The 18870-nt window shown below is 30.9% G+C and overlaps 1 protein-coding gene across 1 annotated transcript; it reads left to right on the top strand.

Annotated features, from left to right (window-relative positions):
- The first annotated feature begins 10175 nt into the window (after window positions 1–10175).
- Window positions 10176–13918, top strand: LOC125823449 (cell wall protein RBR3). Its single transcript, XM_049502830.1, has 5 exons — window positions 10176–10677; window positions 11084–11189; window positions 11699–11822; window positions 12167–13054; window positions 13322–13918. Exons 1-5 carry the CDS (start codon window positions 10506–10508, stop codon window positions 13727–13729), a joined length of 1698 nt encoding a protein of 565 aa, XP_049358787.1. The 5' UTR covers window positions 10176–10505; the 3' UTR covers window positions 13730–13918.
- The last annotated feature ends 4952 nt before the right edge of the window (window positions 13919–18870 follow it).

The raw sequence follows: 18870 nt of genomic DNA on the forward strand, positions 1-18870 counted from the left end.
AATATAGATTAATAAAGATCCTACTTATCCACATTACAAATACACCAGAATCAATAGCAGTAACAGACACCATCATAATATGTTATTAAACACAGTTGGTGTGCAATACTTTTAAGACTCATAAATCACAAACACAATAATTAAGAAATTATATCCTAAACAGAGTTCGTCATTTTTTTTTTAATTAGACAAGAGAGTGTGGGTACCGACAATATCGACTAATATTTACAAAAAATGTGGTGGCCATTAACATGCTTTAAACAACTAACAATCAATAACTTAATGATTCAACAAATAACCAAAACTCACATGCACAATCGAAAAAATGTGTGATTTTCTTATGTACGATTTATTTAAAAATGAAAACGTCATATAATCATGTGAATCAAATCTTATTGTTAGAAAAAATATTATGACATGGTAAAAATTTTTAAAGCTAACTACAGAATACCCTTCATGAATTGAGGGTTTTTTAGAAACAATTTCTCTATCTCCGTAAGATAGAGATAAGGAGTGTGTTTCGTAGGAAGGAAAATATTTTCTTGGAAAACAAGTGCATTTCTAACTTATTTTCTTATGTTTGGTAGGTCAGTAGAAAATATTTTCTGGAAAATAATTTTTAATGTTTGGTTGGTAAATGAAAATATTTTCTAGAAAATAACTTTTATTTTTAGGTTGAGACTAGAAAATACTCTTTAGGAAATAATTTCTGACCTGGTGGCATAAAAAATGAAATTTTAAAATTTAAATTATTTTTCAGAAATAATTTTTTTTTAAAAAACGGGGGTGGTGGTGGGGGGTGACTGGGAGTAGGGGTTGGAGTGGCATAAAAATTAAAAAAATTAAAATTTGAAATATTTTTCAATTTTTTTAGGGGTGGGGGGGGGGGAGGCGGATGGCGTAAAAAATGATTTTTTTTTAAGTTTGAAATATTTTTTATAAAAAAAATGACAAGGGTGGCATAAAACATAGTTTTTTTTTAAAATATCAAATATTTTTTAAAAACAATTTGAAATATTTTTCAAAAAAAATTATTTTTTACGGAGAGAGGGAGGGGGGGGGGGGTAGCGTAAAAGTGAAACTTTGTGAAATTTTTTAAAATTTGAAATATTTTTCAAAAACAATTATTTTTTATGGAGAGTGGCCTGGGTTTGGGGGGGGGGGTAAGGGTGGGGGTGCATAAAAATGAAATTTAAAAAAAATTTAAACTACTTTTAAATACAATTTTAAAAAAAAAAACAATTGACGAAGGGTGGCCTGGGGGTGGGGGTGGGGGTGGGGTTGGTAGGGATGGAGGGTGGCGTAAAAAGTGAAACTTTATTAAATTTGAAATATTTTGAGAAAACAATTGATGGAAGGTGCCCTGGGTGGGAGGAGGGGATTGGGGTGGGGTGAGTGGCGTAAAAAATTTTAAAATAAAATTTGAAATATTTTTCAAAAATAATTTTTTAAAAAATAAAATTAACAGGGGGAGGGTATGGGATGGGGTAAAAATAAAATTTTAAATATTTTTCCAAAACAATTCTTGGTGGGGGGAGGGGTAAGGGTTGGGTGAGGTAAAAAAAATCTTAAAATTTCAAATATTTTTCAAAAGTAATTTTTCATTTTTTCATTTTTTTGTTTGGGGGAGGGGGTTTGGTTTGGGGCTAGGAGTAAAAAATATTTGAAATTTAAAAAATAAAGAAGTTTTAAAAATATTAATTTTATTTATGGGAGGGTCGGGTACGGACTATGGGGTAGGATTAAAAAAAATATTGATGAAGTAGAGTTTCGATAAAGGTTTTCCTTAATTTTTGAAGGGAAGTCCTTTTCCTTAAATTTGAGGAAAATGAGTTGATTTGGAAAACATTTAAGTCAACCAAACATGGGAAAATTGGAAAACCTTCATACCACACACACCCAAGATCTGCGTACATTTTCCCTCTTCAGATCTTCACTTTATGAAATTATACTAAATATATTGTTATTGTTATTGTTGTAGTGTACCCTTGGTCTGTCTTCTCCTAAAAAGAGTTGCACTGGTTTTGTTTCAATTTAATAACTTAAGTATATTTATACTTCTCAATATCCTTTCATCTAATATATTTTTTGTTTTATATAACAATATTAATATTGGATAAAATTCTGCAGAGGAATGATCTTATATGACAATTACAATTTGAATTGAAGAAAATAATTCAATAAAAAATTTATATGTTATTTTTATAGATCTCATATAAATAAGACTATATGATTTCAAAAATATCTAAGCCATTAAAATCTACTTTTCCCCGTTCAACATGTACTTTTATTTTATAGCATTACCTTTCCTTTCTAGGACTGGCTCTCCCGAGAATAAAATCGAGCAATCTTAGCTAGACAATCAATTTTAGCATAACAAGAAGAGAATCAATTTATGCCCATGATGACATCAAAGTAAATCATCTCTAGCTCAATCAAGTTATCATCGTCTTATATTGTAACAAGGGACCCATCAATGGCGAAGTTATAGCTAAAATATGGGACACATGGATTTGTGGTATCTCGGGAACACTATATGTATACATATGTATTCCAAGATTGGTACAATAATTGGAGAAGGGCCTAAAATGCCCATTAACTATTTGAATTGATACAAAATTATCATTCGTCCATATTTCGGCCCTCAAATACCTCTAACGTCAATCTTTTAGCTCAAGAATACCATCATTTCTAACGGTCGACACTCATAAGGTGGATGGGAGGACAACCAAATCCCATAGTTTAAGGGTACAATATTTCATACCCGTTAAAATAATTTGAAATTACTTAATATATGACTCATATGATTGGCCTGATTTTGGATTCTATACTAATATTACCCCCCCCCCCCCCTCCCCTCTCTTCAATTCCTCTCTCTTCCACTTTTTATCTTTTTGGATCTTATCCATCATTTTAATTATTTTTTTAAAACTTATGCCAAAAAGGGAGAAAAAAGAGGAAAATAATTACGACATTCATATAGATATAATTAGTTCAATCGAAGATAATTTAATAATATTTTTTTGTGTGTATCCAAAATATAAAATAAATGAATAAAAATAATTTTTTTCTTCTATCCCCACCACTACCACACCATGATAATAATATAAATTAAAAGAATACGATTATATACGTTCATTTCAAGTTTGACTCTCTGATATTCTAATTATGAATAAGAGATTAAAAAAATAACAAAAAGAGGGAATTAATAAGATAATTAGATAATTAATAGAAAACTTTGTATCTATAAAAATAATAATCTTTTTTAGATGGACATCTAAACGCGGATTTTAGATGGATCCCATTTAGGAGTTGAACATGTAAATAAATGATGATCCCACTTGGAAAGTATAGAAAGAGAAGGTTATGACGATACACCATTTATCTATAGTAATTGTTGAGTTTGTCGCTCGTAAACGATTATGGTGTTCTCAGTCGTGTTGTGCTTCTTGATTACCTTTTTACATTTCCCTTTTATATTGTTATGTTATAGATAAAGTTGTCACTAAAGGAGTTTGACAACACAACGTAAGATAGTAAGTCCCGAAGTAAGGTATGTAAAACTAAAATCTTATTTGCCATTAAGGCACGACCTGAAGTCACATATTCTTTAGATAAATGTCATCAGAGATTATATGATACTTGAAAGATAGTTATTCTATTTTATTAATCCTCTCATGTTGAAGTTTTGAACCTACAGAGTTATAGTACTCTTTTCTGGTCAAGGAAGTCATATGTTTCACATAATCATATGTATCTTCAGTTGAAACTCTGAGAAGTTAGCGGGTGTATATGTTGCATAAATTTAAAGGAAGTGGTTGAATACAAACTATTCGTAGATGTATAGGTCAAAAGATATATGATTCTTAAGCTAAAGAAACTAATCACAAATTGTATCATGAGTTATATGATTTATGAGTTAATTATTATAAGTCTTTACATACAATTGAGACTAAAGCTTACTTTGCAGCGTGGGGTGGGTATTATATTTTAGGGTCACTACGTGCGACACTATTCTGTGAAATCATGCTACAAGGACTTTTCATGACATGCAATGACCAAATTAAATCATAAGATAAAAGTTTAGAAAACATAAATCGTGATCATGATCAATGCAAGTCAAATCATCTTTAAAACACATGCGAGATACTTTGAAAGTAACCTTGGTTCATTGTTGTGGGAAGTAGCCATTAACCGACATAGACCATGTGAGCTATAACACGAAATCCAATGTACTCCTCCCACACCGAAAAGAGAGTGTCCTACTTGTCAAGGTAAGGACCATGAACTTCTAGCTTGTGTGGGTAGTCGCCACTTGTCCACTCGGTGCTAAGCATAAATTCCGCATAATAGTTATTAATCTTAACTTATCTTATCATTATGGTACACGGATAATCATCACTTGTCTCATCATCCATGGAAAGACATAATTAAGCAACCAATCCAAGCTAGAAACATCATAGAAAAGCTCTTTAGACCATAACCTTTCAACATTCATGATCTTTTTATAATAGCTTTTAAGGCTCAAAGTCATTCACTCAGTGCTAGAAATGCCCTACTACTAATGAAGATGATTTGAAAGCGTGATCTATGATCATTGATGGCATATCCAGATACCATACTAATCAAGATCTAATTTTAAAAATTTCCCGAAAAGCATTGAGGACAAATCTAGATGACATTTATGTCATGTGGCCAAGCTTCATAGAACATATAGATATCTTCATCTATAAGCTTACTTGATTCATAAGCATTACTATCATAAAACATGCATTTTCAATAATTCACAAGGTTCATCATGTTTTCAAAGTCAAAGCATCCTCAAATTCATTTACATCAATTTCATAAAGAAAAGACATGCATATCTTCATAGATTCATGTGTCATGGTTCATAATCAAAATCATGGATCATGCATGGCTTCGTGGTAATTCAACTTAAAAAATTTGTAATTACTTCAATTCATGCATAAGAAGACATAAAATAATCAATTGGATCAACATTGAAAGGAACCATGATAATTGAATAAAATCCTAATTTGATTGGGGAATATTGCTTTACAAAATTGGAGAATTTAGGAACCCTATGGACGAAAGAGCCGCATAGGTGAAGACTATCATACCTTGGAGTTCAAAGCCCAAAATCTATGGTGGATTGGAAACTTGATCTTGAAACCCTAGACTTCTTCTTCTTCCATACAGAGAGAAATATTTGAGAGGATGAACTTGGTCAACTTTTGGGAATTTAAGAGAGTGAATTGAGTTGGGTGATTTAGGGTTTAAAATAATTAAATAGGGCCTAGGGTAGAGGGTAAAATGACATAGTATTGAGTTAAAACAATTGGAAAAAGATCAAAATGAACCTGACTTAAAACTACCGAAATGCCTCTCACGAGGGACTTAACGGGCCGTCTAGATCGTCACGACCAGTCTAGTGGGTCGTGAAGATGCCCTTCCTGACAGAGCTTCACTAACATGGGCATAAATTTTTACTCCGGGCTCAAAATTAGTCAAACTTGGTGGCGTTGGAAAAATGATTCAAAGATCTATAATTTGATAGGTTCACCTAATTCATTTTGTGCCAAAAGATATGATTGTTTGAAATTGACCCAAAATCTTAAGTTTAATAAGTCTCCTTCATGGACGACTTCACAGTCAGTGTGAAGCTTCACGGACCTTCTAGGTGTTTGTGGTCCTTAACAGTGACCTGGGGTGAAACCCCTTCTGATTGGGTGACTTGTACGACCCACTAGACGGGTTGTCCAAGTCATCATGGGTCGTCTGGGGCACCGTCCAGGTGACTTCTGCCTAGGATAGTCCTGGATGGTCTTCACTGACCCTTTAACGGGTCGTGGACCTCTACCCGGCTAGTCTAGGATTCCATGAAAGGTCCATGGTTTGTTTTGGGTTCGTGGACCGTTTGACCCTTTCTATCCCTTTTTCAAATCTCAGGTGTTACATATATAAATGAATAAGCCATGAAATATTTGGTAAGGACCCGTGAGATTGGTCACTAATCCAGTTTTGGATTATGTCTCTTACATACATATGCTCAGATTTGCCTATCTTTATGTTTGATTCATTTCAACATTCTTTCATGTCTACTTGTTATTCAGTCTGCTTTACATGCAAGTACATGTTTTATATGTAGTTATATCCCTATTTTTTGGGGGTGCATTTCTATCAATACAGGCTCAGGTACTCTGGACAACAAACATTTTTCAGTAGACTAGAGACTTTTAGTTTAGCAGTTGGTAAGCTCCACCTCTACCTGGAGCTATCAGATTTAGAGCCTATATTTTTCTCTATATGTACATATGTCAAAATGGGTATGTCGGAGCCCTGTCCCGACTAGTTAACAGATTCTCATATGCATACTCTTTAGAGGCTTCGAAGACTTAGTTTTGTTTTTGTTGTAAAGTAGCCTAGTGGACCCTTTTGTCATCTATGTTTTAGTATGTATCTTGGTATATGTTCCGCTGCTTATGAGTCTACAACTTTGTCATAAGTTCAGTACAGGATAGTTAGCAGGTGCTTGTATAAATCCTCGATGTCCACCCTTTTCTAGTTAGGGGCGTGACATATATATATATAAACACAAACCGAGAAAATTTTTTGGAAGTGGAGGGTTATGTGCGGTAGGATAGAGCATACGGTGAGAGGAAGTGATGAAGTGGGGTAAGAAAAATATTTTACATTTTATTTAATAATTTTTTTTTGTGGGGGGGGGGGGGGTGGGGGTATTAATACTTTAATCTTTAACTTTAACCAATACTAATTATTTATTTATTTTTTGTCAAGGTGGAATGTTTTGTTCATGTGGAGTGTGATGTAACAATTTTTTAAATAAAAGAGAGAGTATATTACATACATCATGATGAGAGTTTAATAAAAGAGAGACGTGTTTTCTCAAACTAATAAGTGATAATTTAGGTATGAAACTCACACGGTCAATATTTTAGGCACGACACTAAAACAAAGGGAACAATTTATGTCCGTTTTTTACCCTTATCTCAATTAATATATGTATTTTACCACGTTATCCCTATTTAATGATGTTTGATATGACGTCTTGACAAAATTTTAGAAAATAGTATTCGATGCTAGGGTAAAACATGGAAAAAAAAGAATTGTCTCTTCTTGATATGTCAAAGTGACAAATAAAAATGAAAATTTATTTTAAGAATAAGTGACAAGTAAAAGTGAACGGATGGAGTAATGTTTATGTAATTTTCAAATAATATATATAATTCTTTTTGTCCTGATTTATGTTGCACAAATTGAATTTCAAGAGTAAACCAACTTTTAAATTTATTTTTAATTTTTTTAAGTTGTTAATTATTGAGATTTATAGTACTTTTACATTATTTTTAAATAATAAAAGTTACTTTCTCTGTCTCATTTTATGTGGGATCAATAGAATTTCAAGAGTCAACTGAGTCTTTTTATAACTCTTTTAAATATTGCAAGTTGTTAATTATTGCAATTTAATATATTTTTTACATAATTTTCAAATATATAAAAAATTACACAAATAAGACAAATAAAATGACCTACTGTATGCTTTGGAATATATAATAATAATAATAATAATAATAATAATAATAATAATAATAATAATAATAATAGATTGTATATGTAACTAAGGAGCCATTTGATAAGGTGTACAAGAATGCTGACAAAGAAAGTGCATTAGTAATTTTGACATGAGTTTACGTAGAAAATATTTTTTACGTTGTGTTTAATTTGATATGTTAAAAATATAATTTATTGTATAATTTCTAAAAAAAATTATTTACAAAAAATAAAATAACACATTCCACAAATATGATAAAAAATATAAAGAAAATTTTGAAGGGTGGCTAAATATAGGGAATATTTTCAAAACACCAATATTTTAGCTTTTAATGGGACTCCTTAGCAATAGTTTCACTATTTATTTAAAATGTCAATATTTTAATTTGTTAAGAATTGAGTTATGTATTTATTTTATTTTGATTAATTTGAAAGAATACAAATAATTAATAACTGAATAGAGAAAATCATGAAACAAAAAATTTCAAAAAAGGTAATTTTTTTTTAAAATTTAACATTAGTTACGTTTTTGAAAGAGCATATGTTGCCATTTTTCTTTCTAGCATTTTTTTCTTTGTTCTTAAGAATTTCAATTTTTTTTTTGAAAACAGTATTTTGTATTTTATATCTTATATGAGTGGAAGTGTTGGAAAATTTCTAATGCCCTCTGTTTTGGATATTTAAATATTTGAACTTCTTTGAATATGTGTTCATCCGAAATGTATTCGAATATCTAATGATATGTATAACTAATTTAAAATACAAAAAATGATGGTATTGATTTATGATGAATACAACTCTTTGGCTTTCTAGTTCAAGTACAAAAATAAAGGCAGTTGTGTAGTATATACCAAAATATAAATACAAATTAGTTGTAGATCGAAATGATATTGAAAAATACAGTTGCGATGAATACATATATAATACATAGAATAAGTTTATTCAAAATAAATTGTATTTATAATTCAATATCCAATTTTGTTATATTATTATTTCACTTTAAATTTACAGAAAGTATTTTCTAGCTTAGTTTTTATTTGAAATATCAGGTTGTATTTCAATATCATTTTGTATATCAAACGTAGAATGAATACCAATAATTTTGTATTCCCCTTCTTGTGATGTATTCGTCGCACAATTTTATATTTTATGTATTCATAAAATGATATTGCTTTAGCCAAATAAAATACAAAATATGTCTTACTAAGTTTGTATTTCAAATATCAGGTTGTATTTCAATATGATTTTGTATTTCAAACGAAAAAATGAATACCAATAAGTTTCCATTTCCTTTCTTATAATGTATTCGTCACAATTCTATAAATTATGTATTCAATCATAATATATAGAATTGTGACGAATACATTATATACCTATTTAAATTACTACAAACTAAAAAAGAAATACAATATTTTAAAATAAAAATACAAATGATGAGTAAAAGAAAAACAATTGACAAACAAAAATTAATATGAATACAATTGTGGTATGAATACAATTTTGTAACCTTCTTATTTGACTTTGTTTTTATTCTTCTTCTTCATCTACTATGTTCTTTTTTTTGATTATTTTCCATCAAAATCGAATCTGAATCCGTGTTCACTTGTGCATTAGTAACCCTATAAGCAAAATTCGAAATTATTAAATATGAATGTATAAAAAAATCAAACAATATATGATGTATGTGTGCTAATGTAGTTACTACAATCTACTAAATCTCAAATATGAAAACAATTTTTTTGATAATTTGAATTTCGAAATTATCAAAAATTAGAATGTATTAAATATCAAACAAACTAAACATACATATGAATTTCTAGATTCTCCAAAATCTGAAAAATTAAAAGAAAATCACAAAAAAATTGAAAAAATTGAAAATCATAACTATTTGATGAATAACTAAACAAAATCACATAAAAATTGAAAAATTCGACTGGAAATCTGTAATATATAGAATCGGTGATTTAAACATCAAATCAAAGGAAATCAAAATGGATAATGGAAATTACCTTGTCAATCGAGAAATCTGCTTGAATTAATAAATAGATTTCATTTAACAATAAAGAAGATTTCTTGATGAACAACAATTTAGCACCTCGAAGAAAGATAAACTTGAAACGTGAAAGGTGGGGAAAAAACGTGAAAAGTGGGAAAGAAACGTGAATGAAGTTGAAAAAAGGTTAATGTGTATTGGTTTAATTTTTTTTCTTTAAACGGTTATTAATATATAATTTGGTCCAATATAGGACTCCTTTCATAAATAAAATTAATTTTAAATACTAAAATCTGAATACATATTACTTAATAAAAATATTGTCATTCTGCCATTTTAAATAAATATTTTAAAGTGTTGTTATTTTAACTAATTATGTTAGATATTATAACTTAATTGCTAATTTTCCCCTAAATATATGCATTAAAATCTTTTACACTATACACGCCACATATGTACTCCAAATACAGTAATACCAAAATGATGGTGTAAAAAATATGAATTGAGATGGTACTCGAAACTCGTTATTTTGGTTACAAGAAGTTGGGAATATTTTTTATTTGTTAATACTAACAAGTTTAAATAAATAAATAAAAAAGGAATAAAAGGTGGAGAGCAAGGGGAAGGGGAGAGAAAGGAGAGGGAACACACCGACCCTCTCTTACCTGTCTGTCAGTTTTTTACTATTCCTAACATGCTTTCCCTTCTTCTTCTATTCTCCCAATCTGCAACTTTTTTTTCTCTCTCCCTTTTTCACTGTTAACTCCGGACAGATCTGCTCTACCGCCGGTCAAATTCTCCGGCAGTTTTACTTCTTCTACAGGAAGGAAGCTTCGTATTTCTAAGCTTTGCATTACACGTCCATATTCTTTCCACACCTGTAATGCTTCCATATTTAATTTGAGGAGATATTCATGTTTTAGTAGTGAATAAAGAGAAAATGAATCGGAGCTTCAGAGATTCTTTGATCACCGGGAAGAATTTCCCTATCTCTTCGCAGCACCGGCGAGGACTTAGTCTTAATGGAGCTTCTAGGGAGCCCGACGATAATTTGGATCTCTTCTCCAAAAGTCGCCGGAGTGTTTCTGTTGCCTCCTCCGACGAGACTGATGGTACCAGTTTATTTTTATTCTATGATGGGACATTACTTTGACATTTTCTTCTGTTTATATCTACGTTCAATTTTTGTTCTTCATTTTCTGCTACGATAATTGCAGTATGCTTTATCTTATTGTTGCGCGCACAATTATAATATACATATACACATAATTACTTCTCAATCCCAATTAGTTGAGATCTCGTATGTGAGTTCTCTGTATGAGTCATCTTCCTCTGTCTGCAATCACTTTATACCTAGCTGTTTTCTTTTAGGATCAATTAGTTCGACAAATTCTACTCGAAATAATTAGTCTGGAATATGCTACGTTTGACTTTGGCATATTAAGCTCTAATTCTTCTCAGTACTTTGCCTTTTTCATTACGTATTTTCAAGTTGTTTCGATTGCTCTATGCCTGCAGTTACGGTTAAGCTGGGAAGGCTTTCAATTGGATCAGTGAAGCAATTAAAGAGTGGATTAGAGGATCTGTTGGCATCTACGGAAGGAGAGAAACATGATTATGATTGGTAAATCCTTATTTCTTTCTTTATCTGCAACTTTTGAATATCAGATCTAGCCTCTTCATTACCCGTATATATATGTTTCAACTTAAATCAAATAACGTGGGAAACTACTACAATTTGAACTCGTACTGATTACAAAAACAAAGACTACCTTTGATCTGTTCTGCTGTGTTGTTCCCTTCTGTCTAAAGAAGATTAGTTCCTTTAGTTTATGACTAGATCATAATTCAGGTGCTCAAATATTGACTAAGACACTGGGTATATCAGTCGAAATATACCTTTGTTACCCAGCAGTGACTGAGAGCTGTAGTAGTGTATATCTGATGTATCAATTAAGGCCAGTTGTTTCATTTAACCACCACGGTCAAATTTGCCTACCCCTTTTTAAAGTTTACTCTTCCCTTCAGGGATTGTTTCCCTTCAGTAGTTTCTCTTTCTGATTTTGAATGAATGAGGAACAGAAGGCCATTATTTTTTCCTCACCCAAAGTCGGTGTCTTTTTATTTCTATAGGCTCCTCACTCCTCCAGGAACACCTCTTGTTCCTACATCAGATGGAAGTGAATCAAAACCTGCTTCAGTGGGTCCAAGAGGCAGCTCATTGGGAAGATCTGCTTCCACTACTAAGGCTTCAAGGGTGCGTCTCTATGTTTCTGTATTAATCATGTCTTTGAAACTGTTCAAATTCTTATGTATTGTTCAATGCTCTTTAGACTTGCTTCTCCATGAGAATTTCCAATCCTGTTGTCCATCCCAATCATTTTCTTTTTGTAATAATTCACAATCATCATTAGTTTAGGTTATCATTGCTTAATATCTTCTTTTGAATTGTGTTCTTGTACTTGTGTCTTACTTGTTGGGTTAGATAGTTATTTTTTTCAAAGGGTTTAGTTAGATGGCTATCTAAAATATCTCTCACAAGGTTGCAATCCTCACCAAAACCTTGCAATGTTGTTGTGCTGATAAAATTTTTGTTTTCAGCTTTCAGTGTCTCATTCAGAGAGCAATACTCCTGCAAGACCAACTCGGAGTAATTCAGTTACTCGACCTTCCATTTCTAGCTCTCAGTATTGTACTTACTCAAATAAATCAGGCTCTATTCTAAACACAAGCTCTGCATCGGTCTCCTCCTATATTAGACCATCTACACCAACCAGCCGTTCATCTTCTTCAGCCAGGCCGTCCACGCCGACCTCCCGTGCAACAGTGTCTAGACCTTCAACTCCTTCTAAAGCCCGCCAAGCCCCAAGTACTTCTAGGCCAACCCAGAGCTCTAGACCTTCTACTCCAACATCCCGGCCCCAAATATCGGGAAACTTGAGTACCCCTTCAAGGCCTACTTCAAGGCCTTCAACACCTACTCGTCGGACTATAACACCTTCATTATCTCCAGCATCTAGATCTTCAACTCCAGCAGGGCGCCCTGTCACCAATGGACGAACTGCAGCTTCTCTTTCTCGTCCAAGCTCCCCTAGTCCCCAAGTTCGGCGACCATCGCAGCCAATAGTTCCCCCAGATTTTTCACTTGAAACACCACCAAACCTACGCACAACTCTGCCAGATAGACCTCTGTCTGCTGGCAGGTCCAGGCCAAATCCTTCTGTCACAATCAAGGGAAATGCAGAAGCCCCAAGTGTTGCAAATCCTCGAAGACAGTCATCCCCCATTGTTAGCAGGGGAAGACTAACAGAACCCTCTGGTAGAGGACGAGTGCTTGGCAGTGGGCAGCTAAGTGATATATCTGATTCCCGCAGGGCTTCACATGTCTCAGAGTTGTCTACAAGGAAGCCTGTAAAGACTGCTGCTGATAACATGGGACTTGGAAGGACAATTTCTAAGAAATCCCTTGACGTGGCAATCAGGCATATGGTAAGTATTGGTCGTTTAGATTTTGCTTTGAACACATTCTTTTATTATTATCACATTAGTATGGTTTCAACATACTAAAGCTGTGTAGCAACTTTTAACTACCGATCTGGTTCAATTACTTGTGGTCTGCTTATGGTTGTTGGTGAAGTGATTTAGAAAATTAAGCACTTGATTTTGTGTTCTATTTGATGCTGTATGGGTTTCCTTGAACTACCAAAGGGCCAGAAAGTTATTACGTACTTAACAGTGGGTCTGTTGCTGCTGCAGGATATTAGAAATGGCATTAATGGTGTTCGTCCAAGTTCTGGTTCAACCCTCTTCCCTCACAGTATTCGATCCACAAATGGGAAAGGCCAGCCTTCTCATGGTTCGACTGGCGCATCCTCTTTCAATGAGAATGCATCTTACCACTACAATGGTAATCTTCCAGAAAATGGTAATTACCTTAACAGATCATCTGAGAATGGGAGTGAAGAGGCCAAGTCTCAGCATTCAGCAAAATTGACAGATATTGATATTTATGAGAGTTCTCGTTACGATGCGCTTCTGCTGAAAGAGGATTTGAAAAACACGAATTGGTTGCACAGTATCGACGACAAGTCGGACCAAGAAACCATATTTGGTAACGGATTCGAGTCGCTGCCTGAACCTTTTAGCCCTTTGCAATATTTGTGAAGTGATATTCGTTTGTGTTATTACTAATTTTTCCTTTTGAGTTTTATGTGTTGGTAAAATCATTTGTTTGCAAAGGAAGATAAGAAGATATGGAATGTGGCAAATTAGCCCATCAGGACTGTGAAAGGCAACCTACTATATCTATTTAGTTTCCATTAATTATGCAAGCAAAAGGACATTTTTATTTTTTCATTTCCATGTGCCACAAGAAGGTGGTTGCGTCAAATTATGGTTGTTAGTAGATCTTATCCAGTTGAAATGAAGCCTTTACCATTGTAGTAGATTGTCTGGCCCTTATTGATGGCAAAAAGTGTGTGTTATTCTGATTGGGCAGACATAAGTGTAAATGGAAGCTTATTGTCAACATATTAATGTTACCTTGATTTGGTCCTAACAAAAAGCTTATTTTCTTGATTCTGACCTTACAAACATTTGAATAAACCAACGTATTAACTATTCGTAGATATATATCATAACTCTTCAGTTTGAAGTGGTAAAGAAAAATACCCTCCGTTTTACCTGTTATTTGTATTAAAAATATTTGTTTTCACTTATTCGTTTTAGTAAAGTAAAATAAATTTATTATATATTTGTAATGCTATCTGTATAATAAAATAACAATGTAAATACTAGTAGTTAAATTTAGATTTTCAAATGCATAATTAATAAAGTTAATTTAATATAACAAAATAATAATAAATATTTTACTAAGAAGAGTGTCGAGTTAGTATGAACAAACAAAATGTGAGGGAGGGTGTAGTAAAAGCTACGGAAAATGACCAAAAATACCCCTTAGTATTCGAAAACATTTAAAAATACCACTCATCCACCTATCAGGCTAAAAATATCCCTCAGTCAACCTTTTTGGTCCACTATTACCCTTTAAACTAACAACCTTATATTTTTTAAATTATTATTGTTATTAATTCTTTCGTGGCGTCATTCTATTGGATAAAGTTAAATTTCAACCCACCAAACTTTCTCCTACCCCATCCGACCCATATTGGCATCCCTTGACCCAAACTCAATTAAAAGATCCATATATAATTACAAAAAATTTGATTCTTGAATTTTGTGAAGCTATTACAGATTGGAATGGAATGATATCAATCCGTCTACGTATGTGGGAAAAGAAAATCAATTCTGCGTGATTTGTGGGAAAGAAAATTAGTTATGCGTGATTTGTGGGAAAGAAAAACAATTTTACATTAATATTCCATATTAAGCGCAACAAACAAGTTTATATTGTATCATACATAATGTATCCGGAGGAAACTTATGTATCCGGATGTCTGATTTTTAAGGGATTTTTGTAAAATAGGAAAGAGTAGGATAGAATGTAATTTAGGGTCTTATACTGTGGGATTTAGGTAAGTTACTTGAAAAAAATTGAATCATCTCTTCTCTCCCAAAACCTAATATTCTATTTTTCTTCTTCCCCTTTTCGTATTAAGCGATTTCAAGATCAATTTCACCCAAAATAATCAAATTTTCGATGCAACATTTTATTGAAGTTGAAAGATTCAATCGTCTATTGAAGTTGAAGCATTCACATGTTTGCCAACTAAAAATGCAAAATGATTACGACTAGCAATAAATTCCCATGTAAAATACCAATTTGTAAAATTCAAAAAGTTTTCTTTCCAGATGCACAAAAATTCTTTACAGTTCCCAAACTTCAAATTTTGATAGTATTTCTCTTACTTTTAACTTATACACATCAATGTTTTAAAATAATGGAGCAGTGTGTTTAAAAGTTTATACACATCAATATTATAAATACAGAAACTTGATGGTAATATAAGTGACAAAAACTCTAATAATGAAAAAAAATACTAAAGACAAAGTAATAGTTATTGTGGGTGAAATTTGATCTTGAAATCGCTTAATGAGAAAAGAGGAAGAAGAAAAATAGGATATTAGATTTAGGGAGAAGATATGATTCAATCTTTTTAATTTTGGGTGAAATTGACCTAGAAATGCTTAATAAAAAAAGGGAAAGAAGAAAAATAGGATATTAGGTTTAGGGGGAAAAGAGATGATTCAATCCTTTTTATTCTTGATGGATTTTTTAGGATATGGGTCAAAGAATGTCAATATGGGTCGGGTGGGGCAGGAGAAAGTTTGGTGGATTGGAATTTAACTTTATCCAATAAAAAGATGCCATATAATAATTAATTATAATAATAATAAGTAAAAAATACTGTTAGTTTAAGGAGTAATAGTGGACCAAAAAGGTTGGCTGAGGAGTATTTTTAGCCCAATAGGTGGATGATGGGTATTTTTAAACCTTTTCGAATAGTACAGGTATATTTTTGGCCCTTTTTCGTAAAAACTAAAAAGTATGAGCATGTCCACTAGTCACGCAACTAAGAAGTGTGTCCAATCCATCTTTTGGGCAAAAATATATGGGTAAATCACATAAATATGCTATATCAAGAAAAATATTTATCATTTATGACACTAAATTTTATTTTTTTAATTTTAAAAATATTTTCCAACTTAATATAGCAATTTTTTGGAATTAAAAATTGTATAGTGATTTCAAAAAGGTCCATATCTATTTCTATATGTCGCTTCTTTCCCTCTTTCTCTATCATTTTCTTTCAAACTCATGATTTTTTTTCTTTTCCTCATCTTCTTTTTATTTTTCTTTCTTCTTTGAAATTTCCATTTAAAGAACTATTCTCAAATCGAATTTTTGCCCATATTTCACGATTTTCATCCAAAACACAATAAGAAGAAGAAAAAAAATTTAGAATTTGTACAAAATCATGTGCTCAAGCAGAAATTTCAAATCTCTAAAATTACAGCAACAAGAGTTCACCTTTGATGGTCATTATAAAACTTCAAACTTTGAATTCATTAATTGAGTTTAACGAATTTGTGATTAGTTTGGATAAGTTGTTCCTACAAATAATGAAAAAAATTGTTTGGAGTTTATATCTCAATTTTAAGAAGATTTCGGTTAAGTTTAGAATTGATTTTATGAAAAATATTAGGTAGAAGCTCGAAAAAGATGATGTTTACAAAACTATACCCCGATTGTATTAAAGTTGTATTAGATATGTTTCATAATTGTATTAAAATCATGAATAATACATTTATAATACATATTGCAAACTTCACTCCCTTTTTAGTGATATCAACCTAACCAATTTAGGTTACACATTTATAATACATATTGCAAATATCCCTTTTTTACTTAGTGATACAAATCAAAATATTTTGTAAGGCACATAAAATGCATGTTTTATTCATGAATAATATATTTATAATACATATTAAACATTTCATTCCTTTCATAGTGATACCAACAAGAATAATTTAGGTAACACACTAATAGTATATTTATAAGACATGTCCAATATATTTTTAATACATATTGCAACCGTTATTCATTTTCTTAGTGATACAAATCAAAATAATATTATAAGACACATATAATATCAGTTTTATTCAAGAACAATACATTTATAATGCATTTTGCAAACTTCACTCTCTTCTTAGTGTTACCTTACAATACATTTTTATAACATATATTGCAAACATCACTTATGTTTTTAGTGAGACAAATCAAAATAATTTATAGGACACATATAATACATATTTTATTCATGAATAATACATTTATAATATATATTGCACGCTTCGCTCCTTTCTTAGTGATACCAACAAGATAATTTAGGTAACACATAATACATTTATAAGATACGCACAATACATTTTTAATACGTTTTGCAACCGTCACACATTTTCTTAGGGGTCATTTGGTAGCTAAATAAGGCCAAAGCTAATTCATGGATAACTTTGTTATTCATGTATTAATTTAATACCATGTTTGATTTGCGAACATGATAAAAGTTATTCATGTATTTATTTTATACAACGTTTGATTGACAAATTTCAAATGTTGTATAAAAGTTATTCATGTATATTCTTATATGGTGTTTGATTGCATTTTTTGTAATCTTACATAATTAATACTTGTATAACTTATGAGAGAATCTATATATAATTTATGTGTGTATTAGTAATACATGTATTAACATGGTAAATTACACATTCACCCCATTAATTTACTCTTACATATATATTAATTTACGACAAAATAAATAATTAATACATATTTAAAAAAAGCACTACCTTTTTTTTTCTTTGAGTTTTTTTTGTCTTGATAATTGCTTACTTTCTTTATCTTAAATTCTTGTTAATTGTTTTCCTTTTAGTTAAAAATACATGTTTTAATTTTTTTTTGCTTAAAATTACATGTTTTAATTTTTTTGCTTAAAAATACAAGTTTTAATTTTCTTTCTTAAAATTACAAGTTTTAAATTTTTTAGTTTAATTTAAATTACATACTACTTAATTAGTTAATCATATTGAATATAATTTACTTAATTATTTTTAGTTATTTATTATTTTTCGCTATTGGTATTTATTTAATTTTATTCTGTTATTTATAAAGTTGGTTATTTTAATGGTTATAATAAATATTAGCTCACTAATAAATTTTGAAATTAAGAAATACAAATTGACTAACTAATATATTGCAATCTCTATGTAACTAAACTATGCGTAACTAATACATGTATAACTAAACCCTGCATAACTAATACCACACTATTAATACCTGCATAACTCTATTTAGCTACCAAACGACCCTTAGTGATACAAATCAAAATAATTTAAAAGACACATATAATATAAGTTTTATTCATGAACAATATATTTATAACAAATATTGCAAACTTCACTCTCTTCCTAGTGATACCAACCAAATGATTTAGGTTAACACACTTATAATACATACATAATACATATTGCAAACATCACTCATGTTCATAGTGATACAAACCAAAATGATTTATAAGACACATATAATACATGTTTTATTCATCATCAATACATTTACAAAAAATATTATAGACATCACTTCCTTTTTAGTGATACCAACCAAAGTAATGTATACTGCACTTATAAGACATGCACAATACATTTTTAATAGTATTGCAACCTTCACTCATTTTCTTAGTGATACAAATCAAAATAATTTATAAGACACATATAATATAAATTTTATTCATGAATAATACATTTATAATACATATTGCAAACTTCTCTCTCTTCTTAGTGATACC

This window comes from Solanum verrucosum, unplaced genomic scaffold (genome assembly GCF_900185275.1).
Source record: "Solanum verrucosum unplaced genomic scaffold, falcon-dt-bn FXZP01000012.1, whole genome shotgun sequence".
Lineage (NCBI taxonomy): Eukaryota > Viridiplantae > Streptophyta > Magnoliopsida > Solanales > Solanaceae > Solanum > Solanum verrucosum.

Bases quoted from the DNA above. Each gene is read 5' to 3' on its own strand.
- LOC125823449 (XM_049502830.1), top strand. From the start codon at position 10,506: ATGAATCGGAGCTTCAGAGATTCTTTGATCACCGGGAAGAATTTCCCT. The intron at 10,678-11,083 runs GTACCAGTTTAT...CTATGCCTGCAG, and splicing joins CTCCTCCGACGAGACTGATG to TTACGGTTAAGCTGGGAAGG. The intron at 13,055-13,321 runs GTAAGTATTGGT...TTGCTGCTGCAG, and splicing joins ACGTGGCAATCAGGCATATG to GATATTAGAAATGGCATTAA.